Source organism: Plectropomus leopardus, chromosome 1, assembly GCF_026936395.1.
Source record: "Plectropomus leopardus strain MGB_pleo_1.0 chromosome 1, ASM2693639v1, whole genome shotgun sequence".
In the NCBI taxonomy this organism is placed as follows: Eukaryota; Metazoa; Chordata; class Actinopteri; order Perciformes; family Serranidae; genus Plectropomus; species Plectropomus leopardus.
Window position 1 is genome coordinate 29,621,173 of NC_142176.1, and position 21,935 is coordinate 29,643,107.

At 38.1% G+C, this 21,935-nt stretch overlaps 2 protein-coding genes and 2 long non-coding RNA genes across 6 annotated transcripts in view; 2 read left to right on the top strand and 2 right to left on the bottom strand.

Annotated features, from left to right (window-relative positions):
- LOC148190440 (uncharacterized) overlaps window positions 1-11,270 on the bottom strand; it is a 114,981-nt gene extending 103,711 nt beyond the window's left edge. For both annotated transcript variants that reach the window (XR_015776926.1, XR_015776925.1), the window contains exon 1: window positions 10,860-11,270. This is a non-coding gene — a long non-coding RNA (uncharacterized LOC148190440). The remainder of the gene's footprint in view (window positions 1-10,859) is intronic.
- LOC121961158 (proline-serine-threonine phosphatase-interacting protein 1-like) lies at window positions 672-12,023 on the top strand. Of its 2 annotated transcripts, none has more exons than XM_088079582.1 (15): window positions 672-893; window positions 1,361-1,461; window positions 2,282-2,356; window positions 3,204-3,286; window positions 3,398-3,504; window positions 3,982-4,044; window positions 4,185-4,277; window positions 5,654-5,699; window positions 5,854-5,933; window positions 6,357-6,455; window positions 7,656-7,752; window positions 7,987-8,080; window positions 8,380-8,462; window positions 9,155-9,270; window positions 9,499-12,023. In XM_088079582.1, the coding sequence occupies exons 1-15, from the start codon at window positions 861-863 to the stop codon at window positions 9,628-9,630; spliced, it is 1,302 nt and encodes a 433-aa protein (XP_087935708.1). In that variant the 5' UTR covers window positions 672-860; the 3' UTR covers window positions 9,631-12,023. The 2 variants fall into 2 exon arrangements, with proteins under 2 accessions (XP_087935708.1, XP_042367009.1); XM_042511075.2 differs by having other exon boundaries at window positions 3,252-3,286.
- On the bottom strand, window positions 12,009-18,261 carry tspan3b (tetraspanin 3b). The gene is made up of 7 exons (XM_042511194.2): window positions 18,129-18,261; window positions 16,183-16,374; window positions 15,905-15,979; window positions 15,380-15,481; window positions 15,017-15,169; window positions 14,746-14,829; window positions 12,009-13,200 (listed from the first exon to the last, which is right to left on the bottom strand). The coding sequence occupies exons 1-7, from the start codon at window positions 18,189-18,191 to the stop codon at window positions 13,108-13,110; spliced, it is 762 nt and encodes a 253-aa protein (XP_042367128.1). The 5' UTR covers window positions 18,192-18,261; the 3' UTR covers window positions 12,009-13,107.
- On the top strand, window positions 15,934-18,794 carry LOC148190441 (uncharacterized). Its single transcript, XR_015776927.1, has 2 exons — window positions 15,934-16,024; window positions 17,916-18,794. It is a non-coding gene; the product is annotated as an uncharacterized LOC148190441 (long non-coding RNA).
- Window positions 18,795-21,935: the final 3,141 nt, after the last annotated feature.

A 21,935-nucleotide genomic window follows, 5' to 3' on the forward strand; every position in this document is an offset into this window, starting at 1 on the left:
CTCTGTGTGCTCATTCACGTGTCTCCATGTGTTCCTGGAGAGATGCCCGAGGCACAGATTTGTATTCATCACAACTGGATCGAGAGATTTTGGATTTTATGCCTGACCCCTGTGGAGATGTAAGAACTGACTCTGTGTGATGGGAGGGTTTGATCCCAGTAATACTTAAGTACTGCGGTTGGTTTGATATTTGTTTTAGAAAGGTCTGTGTCTCTCCCTTGTGGTCAACACATGAATGTGCAAAACAGTGGGATTAAAATGTTTGTGCAACAAAGTTTTGGAGAAAAAAATAATGAAGAATGATTCATCATAATTATGATCAGAAATACTTGGATCCTGTAACCCACCTAAAGGTGCAGAAAAAATGAAAGAATGAATCAAAACGAAAGAAAAGCTATCAGACAAATAATAAATACCACATTTATCACACATGCAAATACATGTGTATTACTGTATATTGTGTAATATATATTGTATAATTATTTGAATAATAAGACATAATAAGGGGCATATTCATTATACAACAAGGAAACTATAGACACTTTCTAAACACAGGTAAGCCATCAGCCACAAGTCCCAGTATTGCGATAAGTGATAAGCGATAGTGAAAGAGATACAGTCTCACATGGGCTGAGCTGACTGTGGTCAGTGACATCATGGGACAGAAGCTCTTCCTCATTCAATATGACTCCGGACGTTCAGGCCACTCACAGTTTTAAAGCATAGTTTATTCGGCCAAGTATACCAGCAACTACATTTAACTTGCTGATGGGCAATTATTAACATTAGAGAGGAGTCCTGTAAGAGGAGTTCACATTGAAGAAAGCAACTGTGTTCAGGTCAAGGAAGTAACAACTAAGATGACACCTTTGATGTTTAAAGATGCTTTCTGGGTGAGTCTATTTCTGTGGTCTCGTGCTTTGCTGAAGTTGTATCTGGTATCTTCACAATCATACAGTAATTGATCTTCAGGTTATTTATGTAGAATTGGCATGGGAAGTAAACTACATTTTTTTTGTAGTCCTAAATTAGCCCAAATTTAGAGTGTAAGGATCAAAAAGTAAAAATATCATTGTTGAAATCTTGAGTTTCCACAAACTGTCTCTATCCTGTGCTACAAGTCTTTCCTCAGTATTTAAGCTACAGTGCTGTCTCAGACTACTGCTGTCTTCATAAGGGCAGTTTTATGAAGTAAGGTGTATGTTAACATGTCGCATACAACTATTTTTGGTAGAGCTAGTTCTGCATTTTTACCGCATAGTGTGTCCAGGATTGACTCAAGGATGTGTTGCAACAGTTGTTGAGCAATGCTGTTCATCGCAGTATTTCTCTAAGCTTATTCTATTTCTTCCTAATACAGGGGTCTGATTTCACTTGTCATGCCGGGTATGACGCTGTGATCCAAAGGTTACGAGATGGAAGGCAAATGTGCAAAGATGTGGAGGACCTTTTTAAGATGAGGTAGCATAAGTGTGTATTACTGAAACCAAAACTTGGGGTTTGTGGAAATTTTGTAAAAGCAACCAATGCAAATATTTGTGATAATTGTGGTATTGTGGACACCATGAAACAATAAGATGAATATCTCTATATACAGGCTATTATTAGTAGGCTACTGGAGTTTTTGTTATTATCATGACAAAACAGAAGTTTAAATTTCATCCCTAGACAGTATGGCTTGGATGATAATATCTTTAAATAAAGGTCCCGAAAAGCATATTTCATTTCTACAAGTAATCCCAAACTCATTTGCATCACAAAAGATGAACTATTTAGCTGATTTTAAGAGACTCCTATAATTAAAGTTTAGTGCGTCAATGAATGACAAGACTTCTTTCTGTGAGACACAAATACTCAGCACCACCACTTAAGGCTGATAACTAAGACGAGGAGTAAATTATAACTGTGGATTAATGTATTAAAATCTAGAACAAGGTCCTGGACAAAATAAAGGATAGATCATGCCATTGAAGAACATTGTATCATCAAGGGAAAATACATTTATGTTACTACTACCTCATTGATCTGTAGGGACATAAAACATTGAACTGTAAAGGGAAAGTGAATGTAACTTCATGACAAAGAGCCAAGCCACAAAAGCTTCCACAGCAACAGAGTGAAAGGTGCAAATAATGGTATCTGTGCAAACTATAATGACAAGATATAATGATGCAGAATGTGCTGCTTATTAGGACAAGAACAAAACGGTACAGTTTTATATTAAATACTAAAACACAAATTCCAGGCTGCAGTGTGATGCATCTTTGTTCATACTACACAGGGCTCTAGCAGAGGAGAAGTATGGGAAGGAATTGGTGACTATTGCTCGCAAAGCTGGAGGACACACAGAGATCAGGTAAACACATCGACTGGCATTCAGAGTCTCAAGGCTATGAGGTCAATAACTTTACACACATACAATATCCTTTCTATATGAGTGTGACAAGGGTTATGCATTAATTTTGTTGAAGAACAATGTGATTCATTAAATGCTGATGCTAAAACTGACCTACAACACATAATATAACACATCAGTCAGGCGTCTGTGAGTCATATTTTCTTTAGGGGAAACACATTTCTGTCTGTGACAGGCCGTGTGTGTGTGTGTGTGTGTGTGTGTGTGTGTGTGTATGTGTATGTGTATGTGTGTATGTGTGTGTGTGTGATTAGCACCTACAGAAGCGACCCCTCTCTCACTATACAGTAGGTCATTATCTGAAGCTAGTTTCCTGTCTCTGTCGTGTCAGCCGCCTGCCACAGAGCTGATTACACTCTAAAAGTGACAACAGAAACAAAAGGCTCTAACATAAAGAAATGCTATTTTAGACATTAAAAGCAAAAGGCTTTTTCAGAGCTCTGTGAGATTTTGAGGTAAAAAGTCTGGATGGCAGGGATTGAATCTCCATGCTGTCTGTAAAATAATGAGCCACAGTTTACACTCTTTCAGCAAATACCAGAAAGGCGATCTTGATGGTATTGTTTCCCTAACTGTGCTGGTGTAGCTGCTTAGTCATCAGCATATAGACAGTAAAGCTGTACTGAACTTATTTGTTGTGTATGTGTTCTTGGAAAGAAATAGGAAGGAACACATTAGTCAAAAATAAGATGCTGAGTAACAGCCCTGGGGGAATTTAAAAATGTTGGGAGATAAATGTTGTTTGTTTTAAGTTTGCAAAGATCATTTTCCTCTTTGTGCCCTACAGAAAATGCACTACATTATGTCTGATCTTAAATGTGCACTGTTTTTCCAGCACCTTGAGAGCATCCTTTGAACTATTAAAATCACGTAAGTCATGGAGAAATCCAAACCAAAGCACATAATACCGCTGCAACTGTTTGTTTCTGCACTGTTGTTTTGCAAAGTTTAGAGTTGATTCATTTTGTTTTATTGCTGCAGAAATCGAAAACATCGGTAACTTTCACATCCAACTATCTGATATATTGAAAGAGGAGGTGAAAAAGATTGAGACATTCAGAGAACGGCAGAAAGAGCAGAGGAAGAAGGTACTGGGCAATCTGTGTTGCTTAACAACTGACTTGTTGTAAACATATAGAGGTGAGGTTCCACTGCCCTGATGAACATAATGTTAGATTTGATGGTTTACTCTAACTTGAGGCATACATGGATTATTACTCTTTATCTGTGTAAACCTATTGTAAGCCTATGGTCATTTAAATCCTTAATAAGAATAAGATAATAAGTATTTGCAATGCCTATTAATGGCCAAAAAAGCATGGACGACTAACATTCCTACAATGATAATAACATTCTAGTCATTAGTGAAAATTATACCTACAGAAAGTTCAACAAGTTATTGTAGCATTTCTGCTTTATATCAAGTTAGGAATAAGTCTAGGACTTTTTGTTTGAAGTTTCTACAGCATTTTAGGAACTGTGAGTATCAAAAGAAGTAACAGTACATGAAAATATTACATGTAATCTTGAAGTCTTAATTTTGTCCCTTCTGTTTCCCTCTAAAGTTTCAAAGCATCATGGAGAAGGTTCAGAAGAAAAAGGTTTCTTTGTACAAGAGGACCATGGAGGTAGTAATCACACAGAACTGATTTTCACTTTGTGATTTGATGCATGTTTCCGTCACTAACATGAACAGCAAACATTACGCAGGTCTTTAAGTCCTTGGTAGAACTCAATTGTTTTTGGTTTCTATTTTGGTCTCTCCCAGTCTAAGAAGACCTACGAGCTGAGATGCAGGGAAGCGGATGAGGCAGAACAGGGAGTTGAGAAGACAAATGCTACACCCAAAAACTCAGAAAAGGTACAATATTGAAATGAGCTACCTCACGAAAGTACTGTCAACTTCAATTCTTCAATTTAGACATCTGGCATTGAACCCCAAATTTCAATTTAGACATCTGGCATTGAACCCCAAACCTCAAGTTTTCAGTTAACAGGTCCATCAGCAGGTCAACATGAGTGATGGGATTCTTCTGCAATTATGCTAAGTGATGTAATTATGCAACATCTAGCAGGGAGGAAGTATAAAGAATGTGTATATGCTATTGTCACTTCCTTTAGAGGAGCTGTATGGTAAATGGACTTGCAATTGTCTGGTCTTCCCACTTCATATAGTGCTTTTGCGCTGCATGTCAAATTCACCCATTCACACACACTGGTGGTCGAGGCTGCCATACAAGGTGCCACCTGCTATTCAGTTTAATTCAAACAGCACTAGTGCTTTAAAAAAACTCAGGCCAGAAGTGTTTATGTTTTGCTATGGACTTGAAGCTTCCAGTCAACAGTTAGATGATAGTGGTTGGCAAAAAGTTAAACTATAACCACGACACAATTAAGCATGAGGATTTACTTCATGTAAGCTGTAAACTAACTAACAGCTCTCCAGTTCATGTATTAATAGAACTTGCAAGTTGCACTGGTGCTCCATGATCGCAAAATGCAACTTAATAGTAACTTCAGTGGTCTGGAGCTGTGTAACACACATCTCGCCTGCTCATACCATCACCCAGAAGAGAGATATCTGGATGGGCAGAGGAGTGTGTGTGAGAGGTATTTTGTTTATAAGTCTTTCTTTGTGTGTGTGTGTGTGTGTGTGTGTGTGTGTGTGTGTGTGTGTGTGTGTGTGAGATAGAGAGTGGGAGCAGAAAGCAAGAGAACTGAAACACAGAAGCTAGTCTTATGCCACTAGCTTAAAAAAATAAAAAAAATAATTCTCAATGTGATATAATCATTTTATACATCCCACATGGAACAAGCCGTGAAACATTCATTTGATATATCACCCACTTCTACCCCCAGGTTAACAATCTTAAGCACTGTTGCTGTTGTTAGCACCATTAATGGAGTTAGCACCACTAACTGCTGGCTCAGCCATCTCCATGCTGAGAACTGCGTGAAATCTGCCACAGACTCTAAATCATAGATATGCTCTCAATGTTGCATACAGCTCCTTTAAAGTACATTCAGCGTTACACATATCCCCAAAGGACCCCCATTATATACAAATGTTTGTATATTCAGAAGAGGTGCCAAAGTAACATTTCCAACACGTCTAACATTTTTGGGCCTTATGATGTTATGATGATGATGTTTCAATGTGATGAACTCTCTCCAGTTTTTGATGAGAACTTATCAAAATGGTCATACATGTCACTTCCTGTGTAATATGTTTCGCAGGTACGAACTAGAGCCAAGCAATGCAGACAGGCAGCCAATGAAGCAGGTATGACCCAGAATCAGGTTTCACATCTCTTATTTCTATTTTTAACCTGCGTATTTGACTGATATTTCTCAATGAAGACACTTCTTTGCGTTCAATGCTGTGGTTCATTTCTAACTTTAACTATCTATAATGATACTAATCTAATCTCTCACAGAGAAGCTGTACTCCACTAACATTGTTCAGTTAGAAAGTGTTCGTCAGGACTGGGAAGAAACACACAAAAGCACCTGTGAGGTAATATGGACTATATTGCTTTACAACATGCATTGCTGTTTAAGGTAATCATAGCCCAGAGCAAGGGCCTCTAACCACACAGACTAGACCTCATGCCACATCCTGTCTCACAGCACCTCCCTACCCCTGACCAATGAGTAAATACACATTATCTTGCTTGCATTGATCTTGCTAAAAATGGAACAGTCAAGCAGTAACATACTTCATCATACAAGTCAAGATCTATCATCAATTTTCAAAGTGTGTTACATTTGGCATATGGGGCATTTCTAATACAGTGCGATGATACTGCCAGTGTGCAGTAATGAAGCAGGATGAGATGTAAGGACAAGGGGGGAAATAGAGAATAGTCAAGTTTCTAATTTGCTGGTATGATCTTGGAAATGATACTGTTGAAATCATTGCTGTGTACATGTTTCTCAGGTGTTCCAGCAGCTGGAGGGAGATCGCATCAGCATGCTTAGGTGTGCTCTTTGGGACCACTGCAATCATTTCTCCATGCAATGTGTCAAAGATGATGAGGTGAGCTCATTTTCTTTGTTTATTCAGTTTTAAATGGATAAAAACTAAAATGAACCCTCTGGAGTGAGTGTCTCACTTAAATGCTTGGTTTTCAGGCATTGCTAAAAAAAAAACAAAAAAAACAACTAAAAACTTATGTAAAAATTAGGGATTACAATCACAGCTTTCATCATGATACAACAGTTTACTGATTCTTTGGACCATGAAACAGTATTTGCTGATACTCTATCACAAAGTCTGCAACAATATGATTTTAATCTGATTCAACTGAGCAGCATGCAACTGATATGAGAAAATGTCAGAAAATATCCTCATTGTCTTTTTCTTGGCTTGCCATTTAATGCCTCGTGCTAGGCCACTCGCACTGTTTGACTGTTTAGGACAGAGGTATGCTTGAACAGAGATGACACATACATGGCATGGGAATTTCAGAATAAAGGCATATCTTAAAGAGTATAACATGTAACAATGTTTACACTTTGCATTTATGACATAGGATTGCTGAATCGATAAATCAACCCAGATCTATGTATCATAACACCCCTAATACAAAGGTAATTTTAGTAGTAATTTATCATTAGAACTTTAGAAGCATTGAGATTGGTTAAGGCTATTATATAAGACTATTATAAAAGCTTAACCTAAACAAATCTATTTAATTTTAATAGGCATGTAGTGTAATGGCTCTATGGATATCAATCTTAGTTGGTTGCTTCACCACTGTTGTCCAGATTGAAATATCTCAACAACCACAACAACTATTGAATGAATTGCTATGAAATTTTATACATATTTTCATGGTCCCAAGAGGATGTGCTGATTTGCAAAAGTCAGCATGCTAACACACCAAACTGAGTCGGTATATATGGTAAACATTGTTCCTAAATGTTGACATGTTATGTCTGGCACTCTGTGCATGATAGCATACTGGTGTTGGCATATAGATTAGCACAGTCCGGCGCTAGTGTGGCTGTGGATATGTTGACTCTTTCTTGATAGCAAGAACGACCAGCACATGTTGCCAACCATTTAGTAGATGATTTTGCAAAAGCCCCTTTCATGCATGTTGAGTTCCTTATTTCATTTAAGCATAAATAACTGCAGTTGAAATGAAAGTCTCTCACCATAGAAATGTTGACCAATTGAGTTATGCGGAACTGTGTACAGTTGTGACTTCAATGGAAATTGCCTTGTTTTCAGTTAAACGAGGAGGTGAGGAAGCTACTGGAACAATGTGACATCACCACAGACAACAATTACTTCATAGGGATGAAAAGCACCGGATCAAGGCCTCCAGGTGAGCTGTCATGGTGGGTAAAGTGTTTAATGACAAAGAGTCTACTCAACATTTAGATTGTCCTTTCCCCTTAAGAGAAAACCACTAATTTGAGGAGAGAAGTGAGAAAAGTTGCCATTACAAAAGAACGTGTTTCAGTACTCAACTTTTAACCTATCTTTCCGTGGACACACAGGCAGAGAGCAAGTCTTAACCTCACATCTCAAATTAGCAACTTCTCTTTTCCTCTCACAGAGCCAATATTGTTTGAGAGCTACTACAAGACGGACATGTCCAGGGACCACAATGGCCAAGCTCATTTCTCAGGAGGAGGAGAGATGATGATGAGGTCTGACACAACCCACCTCGAAGGAGGAATCAGTAGGAGACAGCATTGTTACAGGACAATCTGCCAGGGTTAAGGGTATAACACGTGAACACTTCTAGGTTGATGTGGTGAGACAAAAAAAATGCTGTCTCCTCCTGGTTCATCTATCTTCAGTGCCTTTTTCTGTTTTGAACACTTCCAAAAAGATAATCTACACATCTGAAAGAATCAAGTGCAGCTGATTTTTCAGACCTATTCGTCTGTAAATCAGAACATTTCTGTGCGTATCCTAAATATCTCCCCTGATCTGAATTACTTAGGTGCTCGGATCCCCTTCTTACAAGTCCTGTAAGCATCTGTGTGGACAGTCTTCACAACTCACAATCAGTGCTGACACCTTTTGGTGAGTGAAAGTATTGCCTTCACTTTTTAGATCTCTCTTACACCTCATTGTGGAGAGTAACACATGTTTTAGCCAATTTATGTTCCTATAGCAGATCTTTTAAGATGGAATATAGATTGACATATTTAAAATTCAAGCTCAAATTTGACCTTTTAGCAACCTCAACACTGAACATAACATTTATAAAAAAAAAGGCTAGGTGTGTTAAATTAAAATCACTTACAGTAATAAATCCTTTTTACACAATTCAAGGTGAAATTATATAAACTAAAGCTTAGTACAAAAAAAAGAACATTTTTCTTTCCTTGGTAGTATTCAGTCTATTGTGCTTAAAAAACACCATACACTCTATGGGATTCACGGGCACAGAGTTCATTTCAACATTTTGGGGGGCCACCTATGAAAAAGGGGGTAACGGTGCGCTCTGCCAGTGAACTTTAAGCATCAAACATTGCATTTCCTGCATTTTGCAAAATTTTTATGCACCACTTTGTGCCTTTATTGCATCAATTTATGGTGCAAATGTCTCTAGTTCTGTTAAAGTAAAAGTCCTCCTCTGTTTTCACATTTTATTGAGGGGGATGCACATGTTCCAAATATTGAAAAGGATGTGCAATACAATGTATTTCATACATGAAGTTTTGTTTCTCAAAGAAGTTCAAATTTTGAATCTGAAATATCTCTGGCATCAGCTGACATTTCAGATGAAGGGTATGCTCCCCTACCAGGCCTCCAGCGTGCAGCATCATCAGCCACAGTTTCAGCAGATGAAGACATCTACATCGTACTATATGAATATGCTGCACAGGTAATTACTAAGAAGATGTTTTTTAGTATTATTTGCAATACTAAGATTTATGGCTAGACATGTAACCAAATTTGTCAATAGAAGAAAATCATTGTTCTGATTGTACAGTATGTTAAAAAGACAATGTAGGTATTCAGGTTTGATGAAGAGATTTCAATGATGATGGGCTTGTTAGTGTCACTCGGTTGTAACTAACATTTATTATCTTTGTTCATATTGCATGGTCAGGAAGGGGATGAGTTGTCTGTCAGTAGAGGGGACATGGTCCAAGTGTTGGAACGAGGAGATGATGGCTGGTGGACAGTGGAGAGGAACGGGATGACTGGACTGGTGCCAGGAAACTATCTGGGCCAATTCTGAATAATAGACCATAGGAAATCTTAATACAGACAAAAAAACAAGAAATACAGATACATATAAACAGAGGAATGACGCGCACCAGGGTTGCAACTAACGATTATTCTTATTATCAATAATCTTATATTTTCTCGATTGATTCGTTGATGTTAAAAAATCATGTAAAATGCAGCGTAACTTTCTTGAGCCCAAAGATGATGTCTTTAAACTGTATTTTTTATCCAACCAACAGACCAAAAGTCCAAAGCTACTAGCATTTATTATCATGTATGACCAAGATACACATCACCTTCTCACATGTGGGAGGCAACCAACAAGTGGCAAATATCAGCTATTCAATGATCAAAAAAGGTTCAGCTGAATTTTCTCTCCATTAACTGAGTAATCAACCAGTTATCACAGTTCTACAACACATACTAAGTTACACCCCAAAACATATGCTGAGAAATACATGCAAGTGTGCATCATATGTCAAGCTTGCACAGGCACATGAATAAACATAAACACAAACCACTTCACCCATTCGTTCATATGCAACACATTCACATTTTTGATCCTTCAAAGATGTGAGATAATGCCCAAACATGTAACTTGATTTCTGAACATGACTTGAAAAGCTGGCATCCTTAGGTAGGCAGAGGCTAATTGAGCAAATTACTCCTTGCTTCTTAACACAGTAAAGTTTTCTCAAATGATATCCAAACTGAGACTATTATTTATTAATGATTACCTTGTCATAAAAATATATTAGGCTACATTGCTGCTGTTACCTAATGTACTGCACAGCTGGAAAACTCCTGATGCTCTCTCATGCTGTGCAGCACACTTTCATCGGACAGAAGAAAGAAACTATCTGGTGCTGAAATTTTCGATGGATAACTGAAACATTTAGTATGTTTTAGAATGGCTTCCAGTGTCATTGCTCTTACAGTATGGCACATTTCCAGCGTGAATCTAAAGCAAGCAAAAACAAGTTTCAGAAAATGTAGGCCCAGCTGTTTGGTTTAGCACAATTTGATGTTGTAATCCATAAGTTAGCATTAAATGAAGTCAAGCGCGTATGGCGTTAGCGGCAGAGTTTTGAGGTGGAAAATGGTGTAGCATGTTGAAACAGCTACTTTGGACGGATGCAAAGCATGATAATTACACACTTACATTTTGACATATTGTGGTATTTCAACTTCCCCACACAGCTCGACACAGGCAGCCTTTTAACCCGGCAGGGCACGTACCTGTTTTCCTCAAGTCCCAGTTTGCGTTGTCCGTTGCAGTAGCGATGTTTGCGCTGTTAAACTCGCCCAACTTTACAGCATTGTCCTGCTGCTTTCACGTCTCATAATCCTCTGAGAAATATGTTGGAGATCCTTAAAACCTTTTAGTGTCTCCGAATAACACACACGGGAAACAAAAACAACAAAAAAAAAAAACGACGTCTTCTCTGGCTAGCTTATAGGCTAGTTCCTCCACAACGACCCTGTAAATTAAATCTTGGTTTGGTGTAAACAAAGTCCCGTGGCTGGAGAGCACCGAGGAGTTTAATGCCAAGTTTTTCTTCAAAAGACAGAATGCCATATGTGTGCTGCAGATAATCCTCATCATTCATGATATGAATTATTTTGAAGACATAAAATCTTTTGCAAACTACGAGGCAGCGGGGCAGCAGGTAATCAGCCCCACCTGGCATCAAATGCGTGCCATTCGTTCTAATTGGCAGGCTTTGCGCATGCGCATTGTTGTTTTCCTACATGGGGTATTCCATTTAAACACCTATGGTCATGACAGGTGACACTGCGAGACAGCTGAGCTCTATAGTGGTCTCTGGAGCCTAGCGCATTTAAAACACACTCTAGAAACTTCGAGCTATTATCCATAGACTGAGTCTAAATTGTAGTAATAACAAATTTAAAAAACAGATAGAGAATTAGATTGATTTTAAATTCCTGAGTACCACTTCGGTTTTTCTGCTGCCAGCAGGCGGTGCTTTGCATCTCATTTGTTTTTGTTTCTTAGGTTCAGCATGTACAATTACTTCTTCTTTGTATGTTTGTGAGCTGAGGAAGATACCAGTAATTATATGTCTGCTGCACATTAAGAATTTTCTGTGGCCACAGGGTAGACCTTCAGCTGCTTAGAGAGGCCTACTGCTGTATGGTGGTAGCAGCTGATGAAGATCAAAATACAAAAATTACCTTTATATAAGAAACTATTTTTTCACATCTGTCAAATGATGTCATAGCTACTTGTTTAAAAATGTTTTTAAAAATTAATATATATTTTCATGTCACTGATGAACTATCAAATCCTTGCCTGTTAGTATGGATTAACTGGTAACATGTTCACTTTCATGTAAGAGCATGTGGATAAAATGGAAATTAAACAAGTCCAGTTGAAATGTATGAGTTTATTTGTCCCCTGCCTCTTCTCCAGTCTATACACAATTTTGTTCATCATTGTTTTTTCTGCGGCACTACAGCAGCTAAATATCTAGGGGTCAACTTAACAGCTCAAAAATATCAAAACGGTGCACAATTTCACAACAATGTATAAAATAATGTGTTGTAATTCTTTATAGCAGGTTTATAACTGACAAACTAAACAGAGGGAAGTCTCTGACTGTAACAAACTGAGTCTACACATACACAGGTCTTCCGATAACACTGGTAATACTCCTACTAAAAGCACTGAAGTCTAAAAGGTTCATCCACAATTTATATAATTGGCGATGCCTCACTATTGAAGCCTGATTCAGTGACTATCCACACCAAAACAGACTGTACATTATTCACAACCTGAATATTTGTGAATATGAAGAAGTCTTTCTACCAATCATGGCTTTGAGAGACAAAACGCAGAGCTGATCCGCAAACAAAAATGACTGAGATAAAATACACTGAATCTGATCTGTCTATGGTAAAACATTTTTACATTTTCACAAAATCTGGTCAAACCGGGTTCTTAAGAACAGTGTACAAGTTTGTTTTAGTATAGATTTTCCATTCACAACCATGAAATACAGTATCTCCAGAGCTCCAGCCGTAGTGCAAACTAACACACCAGGAAATACATTCCATACAATAATCCCATCCATAATTTCACACATTTTGCTCTCATTTACTTCTCATCATCCTTACTGGGGATGAGCCCAAATTCTACAAAACCACAATTCAAAGAAAAAAAAATCTGCATCAACATCAATAATGTCAATTAGCCATATACAACTTTGGCTTCTGTAAATATTTCAATATTTGTAAGGAGAGGAAAAAAAGAGCATTTAAAGTTACTTACAAAGCATGTCAATAAATAACTGTTTTCCCCTTGAAGCTCCCACCCACCCAAACCACATCATCAGTGTTCGCTACTTTATCATGAATTGTGCAAGGTGTGCTTGAGCTTATATAACTACAGCTGAAATCTACTGTGGACATGTCTGGTGACGCTCCTTTTGATTTTTCGAGTGCTTCGTTGGTTGGGCTGCGTTCTTCATGCATAGCTGTTGGTTGTGACCAGCAGCTCGTACGCCGGGTCATGACTCCTCCTGCACAGCACCACGCAGGCACAGAGCATGCCCAGCATCTGCAGGCACACAGGAGGGGAACAGATGAAAAGCTGTTATTGGGCAGGAAATAATGCAAATGTTATCAAAAAGCAATAACTACTGATCACATGCTATTCTAACTCTAAAAAAAGCATCCTGATCTTGTGGAATGATTGATTTTTTTCAACTCGATGCTTCTATGGGAATTCACACTGTGTAAGCAAATAATGTGAGGACCATCATCTTTTCACACATCCAGGATGCATGGTGTGTTATGATGAGTATCCTTGAGTTTAATATTAAATGATAGGCCATGTTGTCTTAATCGCTGCTTTGGGAGAAGGGGTTTCCTGGTCAGCGGCAAGCATGCTGAGCTGTTTAACACACTAAAAAATCCTTTGACACAATTAGGTCAGAGCTTCTGTCAGATCAGCTTGTACCAACAAAGATGACTGCTGCTTTAATTATGCTCCCAATAAACATGCTTTTGGCCTAATTTAAATACAGTCATGGAATAAGATGTGTGGTTTTTCTGCAATGAGGCTGCGGTTTGTTGTGAATGATTCCCCCGCAGTGTAAATTACTCCACCTGCCTATAGTCCCGTCTTGGTTTTAGTATTGCGTTCCCATCTTTCCTCCAAAATACAACTGATTTGGATTATAACAACTCCAGACTCCCAGTTTTCTGCTTTACAACAACAGAACAGCGGTCAGACAATTGGACAGGTTTATATGCATCCGCGGTTCATCTGTATTATTTAAACCACTCATTTGCAAGTAAAAAACAGATAATTATCGGATTTTGTATTAAAGTGAAGAGTGCAAATTGCAACCAGCTGAAACTTCCCCCGTGTGCCTGGTGGGAACTCCCAATTTTGATTCTGTGTTAATTGTTAAGGCGATTTTTACTGGGAGCCGAATTATCCACAAACAGAGCAGGCAATTAAAACTGGTAAAAACATTAAATAAAGCAGTTTCCAGTTACAAATCTGTGTTTCTCTGATGCTGTTCAGCTCGTCGTGGAGGGGCTTCATCATAAATATAACATAAAAATGGAAAGGCAAATGGCCCTCTGTAGAGGCAGTTTTTGGTTTGTCCATTCAGGGCTACTATAGAAACATGCTGGTGCAACATGGTGATCATGAAAACAGATCATGTTTATTCTATTGTCATCCATTTCTGCAAAGTTATCTTTGAAATTGCTGAAGAAAATCTCTGCACACCTGAATGTGTGACAGGTGTGTCGGAGGACGGGACAATCTAAAGACAAAGAGAGAAACTCTCACAAACTGTCCCACTTACTGCTGACATATTTACTGAGTGAAAAACAACTACATTGTTTTGTGCGGGAGTTCCTCTCATTGTCTTTAGATAAAAAATATCAATTCTACACACTAGAACTTTAATTTTATTAATATTTACCTTTGTATATTTACTACCAAAAATAAGAGGCTTATTGTTATTGTGATTGTTTAACTTCTGAAACCTGTCCCGACCACTTTTGTTGCTGCATTGCTGAGTTCAACTAAGATTTTTTTTTCTGTTTCCCCCACTGATCATGCCACACTCCGTATCTTCCTTACCTGTATAGATGCAAAAGTAAGTGCAGCCCATATGACATACATCATGATCTCCTTTAACTTCTTCACTACCAGAGCTTCACAACCCTACGACAAAAAAAAAAATCAAGTTTCAAAAGGCATATCAACATTTCTTAAAACAACAACCTTTTACATTTTACATCTGTTTGTGCCAGAGAAAAAATACATTTTTCATTCATAACTTAAACTTAGTTCTGTGGTTTTAGTGAGTACAGCCCTAAATTTGAGCATCTTTTTTTTTTTTTTTTTGTACCTCTTGGTAAAGATCTGCTGGTCGAGTAAGAGTGCCGGTACAGTTGCTGATGCTGGGCTGACAGCAGCTGACTGGGACACTGTTATTCTTGGATTCCTTAAACCAGCGCGTGTTCCTCCAGTCAGAGTAGTTGTGAATGCCACAGCAGTGAAGCTAAGAGAAGAACAGAGAGAGAAAAAGAGTCTAGAGTAAAGACTACAATTAAAAATGTGTTTCACACTCTGTAATATGCATACATGAAAATAATATACTTTTTTTAAAAAAAAAAAAAATGTCAGTTTTCATCAAAACTGAAATGTCTGTTCACATTTGGATTTTAGCCGGGAAAAAAATATGTTTGATGGGAAGGACTCTCTTCCTCACCTGCCTCTGCACATAGTCGATAGCACGGCTGGGAGCATCAGTGTTGGTGCCGTTGTATTCGTTGTAAACCTTCTGGATCGAGTGATTCACCTCATCTTCCACCTGAAGCAAAAGCACAGCAGCTGTTACTGTCCCTGTTCAGTGACTGTAATTTTCATATATTATCTCTAAGGGACAGTTTTTCACAGTATTATAAAACTAATTTACAATGTAAGCCCTTAGGTAACACTCTTACACAAAGGGGATTTGAAATACATGAGCACATTTAAACAAATCAACATTAATTAGTCATAGCCAAGGAAGTTTTGAAACGATAACAGGATGCAACAATATTTTTTTAACCTAATGCTATGAATTCAATTTTATTTTCTATGTGAAACAATCTGAAACAAATCACACATACAGATGCAAATGTTACTATTTGAGAGCATCTGATCAAATGCTGCAAACTTAGCCCCACTTTCATTTCCCAGTACTTGCGAAACTACTCGTGTAGTCCAATGATTCCAGTGAGACAGTGTTTACCTTTGCCCTGTATATGTAGCCAAGCACCACCACCACACACTCTGTTACAAACACCAGCAGCAGAATGGCAGCAAACTGAAATGACAACAAAGACACACTGATCAGAGGCTCGCTAATACGGTGAGTTAAATAAAATGATTGTTTCACACTGCTTTCAGTGCCATTAAATGAAAAATGTTCCGTCTTTGTGGTCTCTTAAGTATGTAACAGAAATGTTGCATGTGTGCTCTTCCTCTGAAACTCAGTTTAATCTTAAAGTCAAAGTAGTCCACACTCACAGTAGCAAGACCGCAGGAGCTTTCACGTATTGTTGCACAGCAGCCAATCAAGCCGATGATGAAGAGTAGGGTCCCGACAGCTATTATTATGATTGCAGGAATCAAAGTGTACACATCTTCAAAGAAGTGATCATAGTCGTCATATGTGATAAACACATAGGCTCCAATGTAGCATAAAATTCCAGCTGCAGCCTGCAGAGTGAAAATGGAGAGACAGGAGTTAGACAGACAGGGACGGTGAGAGAATATATTTAGAATCTGCCTCCTCTTTTTGTCTTTTTTTACACTATCAATATATGGTTTTGCTCTATGGGTCTCAAATAAAAATTTCATTTAACTGTTCAACTACGTATGGCTTATAAAGCATTTCCTTTTTTTTAGTTAAATGATTAGTTGTTGATTACTTTTCCTTTCATTATAATCTACTATGCAGCACAGTATTTTAGTTTGGTAGTGTATTACAGTGTGTGTTGTATGTATACTACACTGCTCCTTCGCAGCCTGCATTGGCTACTAGTGGCTGTTCAACTAAAGACACTAGTATTTGCCTGTTGTGCTGTGAATTGCTCAAGCCCACACTACATCCAGCACATGGTCAAACTATACACACTAGCCCTCCACTATGCTCTGCTATTACAGCATTTACAGCGTCAGGCATAGGTTTAGATTTCAGGGGGAGACAAAGGAGACAGTTCAGTATTTAGAGCACAAAAATGTCTCCCTCCAAAACAATAACATGAAAGTAGCAAGGAACTTTTATTTTGGCAAAATGTGACATTTCCACTTGAACTGATACAGAAAAAGCACAAACTTGTGCAGAAGAATTCAACAGAATGCATGAAATTAATTGTCTGATGCTCAAAATCTCCTGAGGGAGGACCCTACAGCCCCGTTTCATATGTGTCAGCCCAAAAGTTGAAACCTACACCCATGGCATCAGGACTGCAGAATCTCAACACATCTTCTGTTGCAGACTGAAAACACAGACCTACTCTGTCCAGACTGCTCCTAGGCCCAAAAAATACTTCACTTTTTCATTAAATCTCTTACTTTTTTTTCCTATGTAGCACTTGAAGAAGTTCAGCAAATTTTCTGAAGTTGATGCATTTTTTTGGGTTGTAACCATATGTGTGAGTGCATATGAAGGTTTACATACTGTCATGTTGTAGGATCTTTCAAAGTATCCCTTGTCTTTTTTCCCCTTCACATTCAGAATGATTATGATTGCATTGTAAACCTTTTGCAGGTTGCTTCTGGCAACACTGTATTTAACCAAGGTCATGCCATTAAAGAGCCATTCAAGATCAATACAGAACAGTATAATGGCAAGAGATTAAAGAACTTGTTAAAAACAAATAATTCTGAAATAAAATATGCATAACTTCATACATAAGCAACACTTCTTATCTAGATCCAGCTGAATAATAGCAAAGACAGACTGGTGCAATATGAACTGGGCCACCTGCTACCCCTGCTTTATTCAGCCATCCTCGGAGATGATATGGCCCTTTTTTTCCCAGGATAAACGCTTTATAGCTTTGTTTATCCTTCTTGTTTTCAATAAATATGAATCTATCTCTGTTAATTTCATGATATAATCAATGGCTCGGATAAACACTGCAGGTAAACTCAGCAGGACCTGGCAGCTGCTGCATAACGTCATAGCTACAACTTGTGGGCGGCTGCTGCCGACACACCGTGGCTAACCATCACATTATTGTTTCTCCTGTTAGTGCCCATCACTACAAAAGTGACGCTGTGTCCGTGGATATCCCGGATCCAAAAGCAGCTCGTCTGTCGCCAAACTGCGGACTACAGCGCATCTCTGGCGCAGTTTGCTAGCCTGCTAACGCTCTCCCTCATCTCTGCTGGCCTCAGTGGGATGCTGCTGCCGCTGCTGCTGCTGCTGCTGCTGCACATTGTTCAAACAGCCGTCGTTTTCTTACCCAGAATATGAGATTGAGAAAAACCAAGACGGTTTTGGATGACGTGATTCCACACTGTCCCATGGTAACTTGAGCTCTACAATGAAAACTGTATCTATAAAAAATATATAGATGCACCTGCACCTTTGCTGTTATAATAATAAAATGGCTTCGGTGGTCCTGCCCCACTGTGCGGAGTCGTCTGTGCTCGACCAATCACAGCGCTGCAAAGAAAAAGAGGTCACGTGCCCCGATGACGTCACTATTCAAAACAAACAGTCTGATGGGGGATATTTGAGCATTAAGCCCTGAAACAAAGTAACATGTTACACGATGCATTCTGTGGAAAGAGTATTCAATATTACTTTTGTAACTAACTCGGCGGATGTCTGTCTCTCTAAAATTGCACTATAAACTACTATAAACTCTGTTTCTACTGCCATACTTGTATATAATATATTACCCGGTACAATAAAATCCACCTGCCTTTTGCTCCCACCACATTGCACCATATTGCACATGTGTAAATATATATAGCATATTTATGTGTATACATTGTGTGTATATATTTTTTGTCCTTGATTTTGTCGTTCTACTTCTTTGCACCGTTAGTATGAAGAGAAATATATTTTCGATTCTAACAGACATGGCAGAGTTGACAATAAAGCTGACTTTGACTTAATAAAAGTGAAATACTGCACCCCATTTATTACACACAGCCCATATAACTGTCCTGTTCAAAACAATTTCATACAAGGCCTTACAAATTTATTTAGCATTATTTATACACCATAAAATTATTTTAAATAAATTCAGTTGGATGATGCCACAGAAGGGAGAAAAAAGGTGTGTGTTGATGGGGATCAAAAAGGGGAGGCCCTTCAATATTTTTTAAGCACTGGGAAGGAAGTTATGGTTTTTGATTTGGCTCGGGGCAGGGACATTTAACTTTAAATGGTTGTGTTTTGTATGTTTTAAATACCCTCAGAGCCCCAAAACCTGCAAGCGGGTTTGAAAGATATCATTTCATAATCTCTAACATCTCCAAACTCACCATTTATCATAGCCAGAAACTATGAAATATGGTTATTTATGATGAAGGGAGGGTCATGCATCTTCCTGCAGTAACTCAGGGAGGCTTGAGGGAAAATATTTGTAGCTTTTGGGAGGGTCATGATTTTTTTTTTTTTTAAATCCAAAGCCACACCCCAGCAACGTCCGTACTCTGCTCAATAAAGTGCAGTACCTTAACTACATCCAGTGCTGTCTCCATCGAGTGTCATCTCTCCAAGTCTATCTGATCAGCAGCTGAGTGTTTTTTTGAAAAATATTAACTTTATCCAAGTAGTTTGTGTTGCTTTCTTAGTGAAAGGGCTTGAATTTAGGCAGTGTAGACCTGTAAAAGCTCAGCTACAATCTCTTGATTACAAGTGCATAGCTTTTACTGCTGCTGGTTCAACGGTTTGTTTGAGGGATTTCCTGTAGATTCCTCTTTTGAGCATATACTGTACTAAAAAAAAGTATACTGCACTAAAAAAAGTATCAGCACAGAGATATGTTCATGTGTAGTATCAGTTTTTCTGCCAGAGGGTGGCAGTGTAGCATTGCTAGTTTTACACTGGCGTTAACTGAGTGGAAAATGTATCAGGTGTAATCAGTTGGTAAAACACTCTACAACCTCATGATATTCCTTATGATGCCTACATACATTTTTCAGATGTTCAATCTCAGGCCTGAATCAGGTAATAATATACGCATTGTACCCGGACAGTCTCTTCGTAAAAATGAGTGAATGTAAGAATCATGTGAGATGCCCTTTCCATCTCTGCATAAACCTGTGGCATCTCTGTATCTCTTATGAGGGCAAGATAGATTACTCAATCCAAAACTGGTGCCTTCAGGGCACCCAATCAATAACAACTTGGACTGGTGCCCAAAGTCTGGTTTTTATTGAGTTAAAGCTTGCAACGTTTGTCTCTGTCAGCTTTTGGTGTTCACACTGAGTACTTGCAAATTCAAGTAGAGGCCAAGGATACTACTGTTGACACAACATACATCTGCAGCTTGAATTATGCATCAGGTTTACCTGTCAGCTGTGAACTGAGACATTATTTAAACAGAACAAATTAAAAACAGAGAAACCAGGAGATTTGTGTCGAAACAAAGACAGGATACTAAAAGTTTCAAAAGCATATACAGTACATGTGCAAGAGTTTGGCTTTAACACTGGAGATGGGGACACAGATGAAGCGTGACGGCTGTTTGGTTAATGTTGGGTGAAATTACCTTGGCTACAATTACCCCCCAAAAAATGGCTGTGGTTGTGTTTACGCGTTTTGCTTCTCTTTCACATGTTAGGCAGAACATCACTTTTTTTTTTCATGCAAGTGGATTCGAACTGCCATTTCAGTGAAGTGACAAAAATGAAAAATGATCATAAATCACAAATGCAAATTGAGTTGCGTTGACAGGATATTAATTTTTGTAAACAGAGTGGTTTTCTACTGTCTGTTCTAATTAAAATGCTCTCACATGACATATGAAACCTATTTACAGCCAAAGCTTTAATTAGTGAAAGACAAAACTGTCCAAGAAACACCCTCATAGAAACAAATGATAAATCATGTCACTATTTTTCTTTCCAAAATATGAGCAAATAAAGGGATTACTGATTCCACTGGACTAAATTTGTCACACAGCAGCAGTTTAACATAACAAACCATGATCTGGATGACATTGCAGCAATAAAAACATGCCAGATGACCAACATTTGTCTCTCTGTTATAAGAAAATGAAAATATCAGTATTAAAATTTCCATTTAACATATTCAAGATGAAGAAATCTACAAACTGGCCAGTGTCTGTGGCAGATGATGATTGTATTTATTTAGAACTTGATGTAACTGATTAGCCATTAAAACCTAACCTGATATTTAGTTTTTATCTTCTTTTGTAGTCTTCTTTGCTCATTGTAATTCTTTATAAGCCGTATTTCTCCCACTAGCTATTCTGTATAACATATCTAATACACTCATTTTCCACTGGTATTTTTTTGAGTCTTTAAGCTGCATTACATTTTTTTTGTGATATGTTTTATCACATCACAGCACAGAGTTTACTGTCCTCTTGTATGACCATCTATTAATATAGAATTAATATAGATAGACAGAATTCAATGCAAAGTGAATATACAAAATATTAGGGATATCGTTTTGTTATGAATGTCAGTTCAACCCACACCTCAAATGTCTCAAGGACTTAAGTCTTTCTCTTACTTTTTGAGCTTTCTTCCCTCCTTTCCATTTACATAGCCTATATTTATTTACTTATAGTGAATAAATTTTAATGATCCACTCCTGCCAACAAAATAATGATAATTTACAGTGGAAAAAATAAATAAAATCATATTTGTGCATGAATAAAATATTCTTTCTCCGTAATTTGAATTTAAAATGGTCTTTTATCTTTGACAAGAATCAACTCTCCTGTGAATTTGCAGACACATAGCTGTTCATTTGTGTAGGTCGACCGAATAAGGGATTACTGGATAAATCTGAGTGTATAAACGAGCGCAGCATTCATCGGAGCAATGGGGCAAATTCAAAGTAAACAGCTAGTACAGAGATGCTAAATTGAATCTCTCATTCCCCCAGGAGTGAGAGCATACGTCACGGGTGATCTGTGACACACTCAAATTGTGTGGAGACATTACCTTCCTCAACAGTTAACACTCTGCAACATGTTTGGATCTGTAAGTCATGAGAGGACAGTTAGATTCACTCATTCACACCCACCCTTCCACCAACACACACACACACACACACACAC

Bases quoted from the DNA above. Each gene is read 5' to 3' on its own strand.
- LOC121961158 (XM_088079582.1), top strand. From the start codon at position 861: ATGACACCTTTGATGTTTAAAGATGCTTTCTGG. The intron at 3,505-3,981 runs GTACTGGGCAAT...TTCCCTCTAAAG, and splicing joins AGAAAGAGCAGAGGAAGAAG to TTTCAAAGCATCATGGAGAA. The intron at 8,081-8,379 runs GTCTGACACAAC...TGAATTACTTAG, and splicing joins GGAGGAGAGATGATGATGAG to GTGCTCGGATCCCCTTCTTA.
- tspan3b (XM_042511194.2), bottom strand. From the start codon at position 18,191: ATGGGACAGTGTGGAATCACGTCATCCAAAACCGTCTTGGTTTTTCTC. The intron at 15,980-16,182 runs GTGAGTGTGGAC...TTGTCATTTCAG, and splicing joins GCTCCTGCGGTCTTGCTACT to TTTGCTGCCATTCTGCTGCT. The intron at 13,201-14,745 runs GTAAGGAAGATA...GTGTGCCTGCAG, and splicing joins TTACTTTTGCATCTATACAG to ATGCTGGGCATGCTCTGTGC.